At 53.6% G+C, this 10,093-nt stretch overlaps 1 protein-coding gene and 5 non-coding genes across 9 annotated transcripts in view; all 6 read left to right on the top strand.

The window, feature by feature from the left end:
• The first annotated feature begins 7 nt into the window (after window positions 1–7).
• TEX14 (testis expressed 14, intercellular bridge forming factor) overlaps window positions 8–10,093 on the top strand; it is a 29,274-nt gene continuing 19,188 nt past the window's right edge. For 3 of the 4 annotated variants that reach the window (XM_069033222.1, XM_069033223.1, XM_069033221.1), the window contains exons 1-5: window positions 6,895–7,132; window positions 7,396–7,561; window positions 7,896–8,032; window positions 8,653–8,734; window positions 9,158–9,288. In XM_069033222.1, the coding sequence (XP_068889323.1) occupies window positions 7,044–7,132; window positions 7,396–7,561; window positions 7,896–8,032; window positions 8,653–8,734; window positions 9,158–9,288 (605 nt within the window). In that variant the 5' untranslated portion in view covers window positions 6,895–7,043. Of the gene's footprint in view, window positions 144–6,894; window positions 7,133–7,395; window positions 7,562–7,895; window positions 8,033–8,652; window positions 8,735–9,157; window positions 9,289–10,093 lie in introns of those variants that run through there. The other variant, XM_069033224.1, reaches the window with a different exon arrangement.
• Window positions 915–1,128, top strand: LOC138120803 (small nucleolar RNA U3). The gene has a single exon (XR_011155975.1). It is a non-coding gene; the product is annotated as a small nucleolar RNA U3 (small nucleolar RNA).
• Window positions 2,132–2,345, top strand: LOC138120802 (small nucleolar RNA U3). The gene has a single exon (XR_011155974.1). It is a non-coding gene; the product is annotated as a small nucleolar RNA U3 (small nucleolar RNA).
• LOC138120801 (small nucleolar RNA U3) lies at window positions 3,486–3,699 on the top strand. Its single transcript, XR_011155973.1, has one exon. It is a non-coding gene; the product is annotated as a small nucleolar RNA U3 (small nucleolar RNA).
• Window positions 4,840–5,053, top strand: LOC138120800 (small nucleolar RNA U3). The gene has a single exon (XR_011155972.1). It is a non-coding gene; the product is annotated as a small nucleolar RNA U3 (small nucleolar RNA).
• LOC138120789 (small nucleolar RNA U3) lies at window positions 6,060–6,273 on the top strand. Its single transcript, XR_011155961.1, has one exon. It is a non-coding gene; the product is annotated as a small nucleolar RNA U3 (small nucleolar RNA).

The raw sequence follows: 10,093 nt of genomic DNA, 5'->3' as shown, positions 1-10,093 counted from the left end.
AGGAAAGATGGCTCATCCCATCCCTCCCCCATTTCCATGCCCAGTCAAGCTTGGAAGTATAAAAGGAGACTCCCTGGAAGCTGACCTGCATGAGTATGTCAGGGAAGGGAACTATGTGAAAGTGAAGAAGCTTCTGAAGAAAGGTAAAAGCTAAGTTTAGACAAATACTGGCAGAAAAGTGTTACTTTTTCCTGTATTCTGTTATTTCTGGTTTAAAATAGTCAGCATACTGCTTCTAGAACCCAGTTTTCTGAGCGAAATATATTAACAAAATGATTTATAGCTGCCGTTTTCCGTTAACTGGGAATAGTTCTTGAATCAAAAAATGTATTAAAGTAAGTTAATTGAAAAGAAAACCGATGTTTTATTAGTAAAGTGCTCATTAGAAATGATAGAGGCCTTGTAAAACTAAAATTCTGAAAGTCAGGTGTTGGAATATTCTCTTTAAATGGGATTTTAATTTGGATTGCCAAATTCTTAAGGGACGGCTTAGACACTGGGGATTTTGACAACCAGATTTGTACCACATAGGAACAGGGGATTTTGTAAATGAAACCCAATACCTGCTGCAGTTCTTGTTCGGTTTTAGGATCACAGATCTCAATGGGTTGTGCTGATCCAGAGCCGCCGGTTCTCAGTGCGGGGCCGGCGCTTCTCTCCGGGCGCGCCGGTGATTGGCCAGCGCCGGCAGAACATGCAAATCAGAGGGGCGCGTTCCCGCACGCCGCCACGCGCGGCCGTTCCGCGGGGCGGGAGCGCTCCCGAGGGGCTCGGGGCGCGTTCCGGCGGCGGCGGGGGCTCGGCGGGAACGCGCGGGCTCGTCGCGGGTGCGCGGGAGGGGGGCGGTGCGGTGTCGCCGTGCGGTGGGCGCGGGTGCGCGCGGGGCGGGGCTGTGCGTGCGGCGGTGTCGGGTTAAGACTATACTTTCAGGGATCATTTCTGTAGTTGGTCACTAGAGGAGAGTGATCGCACCTGACCGGCGTCACAAGCCACGAGGAGGAGCGGGGTGTTCTCTCCTGAGCGCGAAGCGGGCGAGCGGCGCTGCTTGGGCAGGAGCCGCTGGCCATTGATGACCGTTCCCGGCCCCGCTGCTGGGGCTCGGGAGGGAGAGAGCACGGGCTGAGTGGTTTGTGGCCCTTTTTTTACCTCGGTTCTAAGGAAAGATTCGCTCTGAATTAAAAGGGGGATGTTCCCTGCTAGGGGTGCTTCCTTCTCCTCATACGGAACCAGCCCCTTCTCTCTGCGGACGGTCCCGGAGAGGGCGGGAGCAGCCGCACGGATTTCGGCTTTAATGTCCAGTGAGGGTGTTCAGGCCGATGGTATTCCCGATCCATCTATTAGTGCAGGGCAGTGGGACTTTTTGGGTGCGGTAGAATCGTCTCTGATGAACGGTGCTGATCAGAAGGTGACACGGGACTGAGGGGAATCTGTTCAGGGTTTGCCTTTCATCACTTGTGGAAGTTGGTGTCGCTCAGGCTGCAGATTCCGATGGCGGTTAGGGAGAAACCGCTCCATGTTGTGCTCTTTACAGCGTGCGGTCGGCCGTGGTGTGGGTGTCCGGGGCGCTCTGGCTGCGTGCAGAGATGGAAAGGCCGGAGATCATTAAACGATGCTCTGTGGGGTGGTTGTGGTCGGTGCGCGCGTGTGTCCCTGAAAGCCTCGGGAGCGGCTGGGAGCCAGTGCACCGCCTCGGCGGCAGGCGACAGTCGTGCCGCGCTGCTGGCGATGGTACCGGGGCTCTTGTTGCCGCGGGGCGGCGGCAGCAGGGGCTGTGACGGTGCCTTGTGTGGTGTCGCGACAATGGTCACAGCCCGAGCTCGGGCGGCAGCGTCACTTCTCGTGGGAGGGGAGAGCGGGAGCGGAACGGCGCGGCCGCCGAGGACGCCGGTGATTGGCCAGCGCCGGCAGAACATGCAAATCAGAGGGGCGCGTTCCCGCACGCCGCCACGCGCGGCCGTTCCGCGGGGCGGGGGCGCTCCCGAGGGGCTCGGGGCGCGTTCCGGCGGCGGCGGGGGCTCGGCGGGAACGCGCGGGCTCGTCGCGGGTGCGCGGGGGGGGGGCGGTGCGGTGTCGCCGTGCGGTGGGCGCGGGTGCGCGCGGGGCGGGGCTGTGCGTGCGGCGGTGTCGGGTTAAGACTATACTTTCAGGGATCATTTCTGTAGTTGGTCACTAGAGGAGAGTGATCGCACCTGACCGGCGTCACAAGCCACGAGGAGGAGCGGGGTGTTCTCTCCTGAGCGCGAAGCGGGCGAGCGGCGCTGCTTGGGCAGGAGCCGCTGGCCATTGATGACCGTTCCCGGCCCCGCTGCTGGGGCTCGGGAGGGAGAGAGCACGGGCTGAGTGGTTTGGGGCCCTTTTTTTATCCTGGTTTAAAAACAGATTTTGGCATTAATCCATCCGTAGACCGTTCACTTAAAGCTGTGTGTCTGGCTTTAGTCCTGCCGTGGAGGGATCAGACTTTCTGGTACATTAGAGCCGCGCGATGCTGCGGGAGCTGCTGATACCAAGCCCATCAACCAAACTTTTCCATTTTTTATCAGTAAGCAGTAAGTACAGCCAAGCAGCAAAGATTAAACAATTGTATTATGAACCTTGGAGGCTTCGCTCATATTTTGTTTAAAGGAAAATGGGTCGCGGTCCCCAGAGGAATGGGGTCTGGAGAAGTCAGTGGGACTGAGCAGTACCTGGGGGAAGGTAATTCCTTCCAGCCGTGGGACATGCAAACACTGACCCACTGATCACCTACTCATAACAACGCCCCGGCCCAAGTGGAGGGATGAACAGCAGAAGCGGACTGATTACCCTGGGAAACGAGAGATGCAGCTAGTAAATGAAGGGATCGGTAGTAATTAATAAGCGGTGCAATTTGTAAGCAATTAATGCCGATGCCTTCATAAGAATGTATAAATTGTGTAAAGTCTTGATAATCGGGGAGCCGTCTTTTTGTGTGAACCACCCCGCTCCCTGCTTGGCCCAAACTAGAATAAAGCAACAAAAATCCTTCGCCTCGCTGCGTGAATGGGCTCCGCACACTGGCGAACGAGCCAAGGCGGGAGGGGCGGGGGTGAGGGCGAGCGTGTTGCGGCCAGCGAGCCGCTGCTGTCGTCGCGTCCCTGGGGGCTGGGTGTCCGTGGAGCCGCCGTGTCGGGAATGGGAGAGGAGCTGCTGGCTGCCAGCCCAGCGCGGAGGAGCGGCTGCGGGGGCCGCGGCGGGGCGGGGGGGAAACTCCGGGCGCGCGCCGGTGATTGGCCAGCGCAGGCAGAACATGCAAATCAGAGGGGCGCGTTCCCGCACGCCGCCACGCGCGGCCGTTCCGCGGGGCGGGGGCGCTCCCGAGGGGCTCGGGGCGCGTTCCGACGGCGGCGGGGGCTCGGCGGGAACGCGCGGGCTCGTCGCGGGTGCGCGGGAGGGGGGCGGTGCGGTGTCGCCGTGCGGTGGGCGCGGGTGCGCGCGGGGCGGGGCTGTGCGTGCGGCGGTGTCGGGTTAAGACTATACTTTCAGGGATCATTTCTGTAGTTGGTCACTAGAGGAGAGTGATCGCACCTGACCGGCGTCACAAGCCACGAGGAGGAGCGGGGTGTTCTCTCCTGAGCGCGAAGCGGGCGAGCGGCGCTGCTTGGGCAGGAGCCGCTGGCCATTGATGACCGTTCCCGGCCCCGCTGCTGGGGCTCGGGAGGGAGAGAGCACGGGCTGAGTGGTTTGTGGCCCTTTTTTTATCCTGGTTTAAGAACAGATTTTGGCATTAATCCATCCGTAGACCGTTCACTTAAAGCTGTGTGTCTGGCTTTAGTCCTGCCGTGGAGGGATCAGACTTTCTGGTACATTAGAGCCGCGCGATGCTGCGGGAGCTGCTGATACCAAGCCCATCAACCAAACTTTTCCATTTTTTATCAGTAAGCAGTAAGTACAGCCAAGCAGCAAAGATTAAACAATTGTATTATGAACCTTGGAGGCTTCGCTCATATTTTGTTTAAAGGAAAATGGGTCGCGGTCCCCAGAGGAATGGGGTCTGGAGAAGTCAGTGGGACTGAGCAGTACCTGGGGGAAGGTAATTCCTTCCAGCCGTGGGACATGCAAACACTGACCCACTGATCACCTACTCATAACAACGCCCCGGCCCAAGTGGAGGGATGAACAGCAGAAGCGGACTGATTACCCTGGGAAACGAGAGATGCAGCTAGTAAATGAAGGGATCGGTAGTAATTAATAAGCGGTGCAATTTGTAAGCAATTAATGCCGATGCCTTCATAAGAATGTATAAATTGTGTAAAGTCTTGATAATCGGGGAGCCGTCTTTTTGTGTGAACCACCCCGCTCCCTGCTTGGCCCAAACTAGAATAAAGCAACAAAAATCCTTCGCCTCGGTGCGTGAATGGGCTCCGCACAGTGGCGAACGAGCCAAGGCGGGAGGGGCGGGGGTGAGGGCGAGCGTGTTGCGGCCAGCGAGCCGCTGCTGTCGTCGCGTCCCTGGGGGCTGGGTGTCCGTGGAGCCGCCGTGTCGGGAATGGGAGAGGAGCTGCTGGCTGCCAGCCCAGCGCGGAGGAGCGGCTGCGGGGGCCGCGGCGGGGCGCGGGGGAAACTCCGGGCGCGCGCCGGTGATTGGCCAGCGCAGGCAGAACATGCAAATCAGAGGGGCGCGTTCCCGCACGCCGCCACGCGCGGCCGTTCCGCGGGGCGGGGGCGCTCCCGAGGGGCTCGGGGCGCGTTCCGACGGCGGCGGGGGCTCGGCGGGAACGCGCGGGCTCGTCGCGGGTGCGCGGGAGGGGGGCGGTGCGGTGTCGCCGTGCGGTGGGCGCGGGTGCGCGCGGGGCGGGGCTGTGCGTGCGGCGGTGTCGGGTTAAGACTATACTTTCAGGGATCATTTCTGTAGTTGGTCACTAGAGGAGAGTGATCGCACCTGACCGGCGTCACAAGCCACGAGGAGGAGCGGGGTGTTCTCTCCTGAGCGCGAAGCGGGCGAGCGGCGCTGCTTGGGCAGGAGCCGCTGGCCATTGATGACCGTTCCCGGCCCCGCTGCTGGGGCTCGGGAGGGAGAGAGCACGGGCTGAGTGGTTTGTGGCCCTTTTTTTTTTACCTCGGTTCTAAGAAAAGATTCGCTCTGAATTAAAAGGGGGATGTTCCCTGCTAGGGGTGCTTCCTTCTCCTCATACGGAACACCGCACTTCCCGCTGCGGACGGTCCCGGAGAGGGAGGGAGCAGCCGCACGGATTTCGGCTTTAATGTCCAGTGAGGGTGTTCAGGCCGATGGTATTCCCGATCCATCTATTAGTGCAGGGCAGTGGGACTTTTTGGGTGCGGTGGAGTCGTCTCTGATGAACAGTGACAATCAGAAGGTGACACGGGACTAAGGGGAATCTGTTCAGGGTTTGCCTTTCATCACTTGTGGAAGTTGGTGTCGCTCAGGCTGCAGATTCCGATGGCGGTTAGGGAGAAACCGCTCCATGCTGTGCTCTTTACAGCGTGCGGTCGGCCGTGGTGTGGGTGTCCGGGGCGCTCTGGCTGCGTGCAGAGATGGAAAGGCCGGAGATCATTAAACGATGCTCTGTGGGGTGGTTGTGGTCGGTTCGCGCGTGTGTCCCTGAAAGCCTCGGGAGCGGCTGGGAGCCAGTGCACCGCCTCGGCGGCAGGCGACAGTCGTGCCGCGCTGCTGGCGATGGTACCGGGGCTCTTGTTGCCGCGGGGCGGCGGCAGCAGGGGCTGTGACGGTGCCTTGTGTGGTGTCGCGACAATGGTCACAGCCCGAGCTCGGGCGGCAGCGTCACTTCTCGTGGGAGGGGAGAGCGGGAGCGGAACGGCGCGGCCGCCGAGGACGCCGGTGATTGGCCAGCGCCGGCAGAACATGCAAATCAGAGGGGCGCGTTCCCGCACGCCGCCACGCGCGGCCGTTCCGCGGGGCGGGAGCGCTCCCGAGGGGCTCGGGGCGCGTTCCGGCGGCGGCGGGGGCTCGGCGGGAACGCGCGGGCTCGTCGCGGGTGCGCGGGAGGGGGGCGGTGCGGTGTCGCCGTGCGGTGGGCGCGGGTGCGCGCGGGGCGGGACTGTGCGTGCGGCGGTGTCGGGTTAAGACTATACTTTCAGGGATCATTTCTGTAGTTGGTCACTAGAGGAGAGTGATCGCACCTGATTGGCGTCACAAGCCACGAGGAGGAGCGGGGTGTTCTCTCCTGAGCGCGAAGCGGGCGAGCGGCGCTGCTTGGGCAGGAGCCGCTGGCCATTGATGACCGTTCCCGGCCCCGCTGCTGGGGCTCGGGAGGGAGAGAGCACGGGCTGAGTGGTTTGTGGCCCTTTTTTTATCCTGGTTTAAGAACAGATTTTGGCATTAATCCATCCGTAGACCGTTCACTTAAAGCTGTGTGTCTGGCTTTAGTCCTGCCGTGGAGGGATCAGACCTTCTGGTACAGATTGATTCCACCACAGTTCACCTCATCCCGCCACTGGAGTGTCAGGCCCACCATTGTCCTGTTTGAGTAAAATTAAAGTCGCACAGCACTGGAAATCCCAGAGGGTTCTGAGTGGAAAAGGACCCACACGCATCATGGAGTTCATCTCTTCAGTAAATGGCCCGTGCAGGGGATTGAACCCACGAGCTCGGTGTTATCAGCACCATGCTCTGAGCAATTCCTTATTTATTAATTCTGTCCTCCTGTGTTGTGTGTTCATCCACCTCTCCTTATAAACCCATCATATGTATATGATATATATATCCATATATATGTATATATATCTCCATATATATACTTATACATCCATCTCTCTGATTTAAACAGTACACATAAGCACTTACTACTTCCTTACACAACACATAAAAGTACCATTCGTTACTTACACAACCTTTATTTCAAATCCTCGTGATCAAGCAGTGCCTTCAATCCTTATAGAAAGTCACACTCTTTTTTTTTTCTCAACTTCTGCTGCTGTATTTTCATATCTGCAGCACCTCAGAGCAGTCAGTTGAGTGGTGATCAACCACCAGCTTTTATTTAAACAAGCACCACCTCGGAATCTTCGGTTTCCTTGCAGGAATTTTTGTGGATGCCGTGAATTCCATGGGCCAGACCTCTCTCTTCACTGCTGCACTGCTGGGGCTGGGTAAAATAGTGGATGTGCTGCTGGAATATGGCTCAGATGCCAATCAGTTAAGTATCAAACTTTTTTTTTTTTAATAGAAATCAATCTTTGAGTGGGTTTAGTCGGTGTGAAACACAATATTCCCTGGGCATAAATGAACAAGTGCTTAAGATGCACGTTGGTATTTTAGCCAAAGCTCCTCAGAGGTAAACAGAGAAATAATTTTCCTTTCTTCATGGTTTATTCTGTTATTTGGGAGTGCATAAGCATTCCAGGAATGCTGCTTTTCCCCCTGCTGAGTGCAGCTGAACCTTTTTTGCTGTTCCCCAGTCGCTGCTATGATGGGAGCACCCCAGTCCATGCAGCTGCTTTTTCGGGAAACCAGTGGATCCTCAGCAAGTTACTGGATGAAGGAGGAGATCTCAGAGTCCACGACAAAGAGGGGAAAACTCCCCAGTACTGGGCTTTGTCAGCCAGGAAGGAAAGCAGTGCTCAGGTATTTGTGTCAAGGCTTATTCTTGTCTGCAATATTGATTTAAAACTCCTCTCTCCTGTTATCACAATGCTCTTCTTAAAAAGAAACCTGAAATTATGAGTTTCTGTAGGTGAGGTTTCAAGTTTTGTGGCCTGTTTGAAGTCAGCTTTTCTCCCATTGTCATGTAATTGATTTTCCTCAAATTTTTTCTCTTAATGCATTTCTCAAAATGTCCATTTCCATACTGTGAGTAACCAGTTATTTCTTCAATACTCCTGATTCGTGAATTTGAAATGGTTTTTCTTCTTCTGAAACCATATTTTTATTGTTTTTCCCTCCTCCTCCTCCTGCCCAGATGCTGGAATTTATCCAGCAGTGCACACTGCACATGCAGGCTGCCATTTGGAATTTTCCCTCTGATCTGCTCAGGAAAGTTGGCTCCTCAAAGGCCTTGATCTGCAGCCCCTCGAGGTTTGGTGGCCTTGTCCAAGGGTAACAAGAGATTCTATTTCCATATCCTATTTTCATAGAATTAACCAGTTCTTGTGTCTTTTTGCCAATAGTAGATTTAAATCCACTGTGATAAATTTTATTTCTGTTGTGACTGTTCCAAACAGAAACTTGATAGTTGTAAATATCTCTATATTAAGAGAAACTTTTTAATTAAACTCTTGAAATCACCATTAAAAGCACTGGATTTTAGTAGCATTGAAGTATTAACATGAAGTAGTTTGGGTTTTGACTTTTTAAGGTCACTGCAGATCTTTTTTGGGGGGTGTTTCCAGCTGTTTCAGGAGTTTTTGTGTCAGATACATGTTGGGAAAAATACAAACTTGTGAACAAAAAAGCAGTGCAGGATGCTTCTGTGTGTGCATATATACATTTATTTCTACTGCTTTAAATAAATAAACATCATAAAAGTGCACCTAAAAAAGTTTTAATGAGCTGCACAATGACTTGGAATTTTAACATCCACATGATGTGTGTGGGACCAATCAAATGCAGGGTTCTGGCAGAAATTCTGCTTTTTTTCCTCTCTGTCTGTATTTGTATTTTACTCCAAGCCTTGGAGTCAGTAAGTTACTCCTACTGCTTTTGTTTTTGATATTTAGAACTGCTGACAGTCCTCTGGGTAAATTACTGAAAGGACAACCCAGTGTGGCCAAGAACATTTACAGCTTTGGTTTTGGGAAGGTAAGATGCTGTGGGGAGTGATTTTCCAATGATATCAGAGCAGTTTTTTTCCAAAATCTCCTCTTCCTCACAGTAATTATCCCACCTGTGCTATTTTTAACTTTTAGTGCATTCTTATTTCTGCTGAAAAGATGGGAACCAGCCCATGAAGGGCATAAATATTCAGGCCTTTGGTGGTTAACATGTCCTAGTTTGGTTTGGAACAGGAGAAATTCCTGTTAAATGTCCCCTGTGGGGGTTCCTAAGGGCTGCTTCTGCTTTGCCTGTTCCAGCTTCTCTGGGAAGTTTAGGTTCTGGCACTGATTTTTCAGATTTCATGGTGATCTTTGAGCTAATGCTGCCCTTGATTACACTCAGGTTGTTAATGAGCTTGCTGGATTTGGGGAACTGTGGGATTTTCCTTTTGGTGATGCCCTGTTTCAGTTCTATCTCGCAGGCAGTGGCCACCTGGGCTACCTGGCCTCTCTCCCAATTATTGGGGAGAAAGATGTGGTTCAGGCTGATGATGAACCAGCATTTTCTTACCACGTTGGGCCCTACATGGTCATGACCAAGTAAGTGGAATTAAAGGGATTTTAGCCCCTCTCTGTTACTATTACACAGCAAATTGTTGTACCAGTGCTTTGTTTGGGTAACTTTCCACATCTCTTCTATATTTATTCCCCATTTCCTGCTTTGCACCTTGTTTTCTGCTGTTCATTGATTAATATCTGAGTCAGACTCTGCTATCTGAGAGGCCAAGAACAACCCTACAGGCAGTATTAACCCAATTATGGCTAATCATTGATGCCAGTGTTTCAGTATTGATCCCTTTGTGGTGGGAAATAATGTTTGGGGTTGTACAGATTGTGTTGTTCAGCATTTAATCCTTGTAAATGTTGGTCCAGGAAATCCTCTGGATATCCAGGTGTTCAGCCCACTTGCTCAAACCTGTGGTGAAATGAGAGTTGCAAGGGCAAGCTGAGCATTGGTTGAAAATCTTTGGTATCCAGCAATTGTTGTAATTATTGGTAACAATTATAATAATATTCTATTGTCTAATTATTGTGTATTAAGCAAGTGGATGTGTCTCAGAGGCAGCCAGAGAATTGACAGATTGGGGATTTGTGTCACAGGGGGCTGATGGCCTTTGGTGAGGGGGATTCCTTGTCATGGAAGGGGTGGGATTTGGGGCAGTGACCCTGCCCTGCTGCATCAATCTTCATCAGGATGCATTTATTGTCCATTTGAAAGAGCAGGACCCTCAGATTAAAATTCCTGACAGCGGGAGGCAGCACCAGAGCACCACAAAATTCTTGGTAAATAACCCCATAACTGGGAAAAACACTGCTGGAAGCATTTGGTAGGAATTCCTCTTCT

This window comes from Aphelocoma coerulescens, chromosome 19 (genome assembly GCF_041296385.1).
Source record: "Aphelocoma coerulescens isolate FSJ_1873_10779 chromosome 19, UR_Acoe_1.0, whole genome shotgun sequence".
NCBI classification, from domain to species: domain Eukaryota; kingdom Metazoa; phylum Chordata; class Aves; order Passeriformes; family Corvidae; genus Aphelocoma; species Aphelocoma coerulescens.
This window is presented reverse-complemented; position numbering and strand designations above follow the sequence as displayed.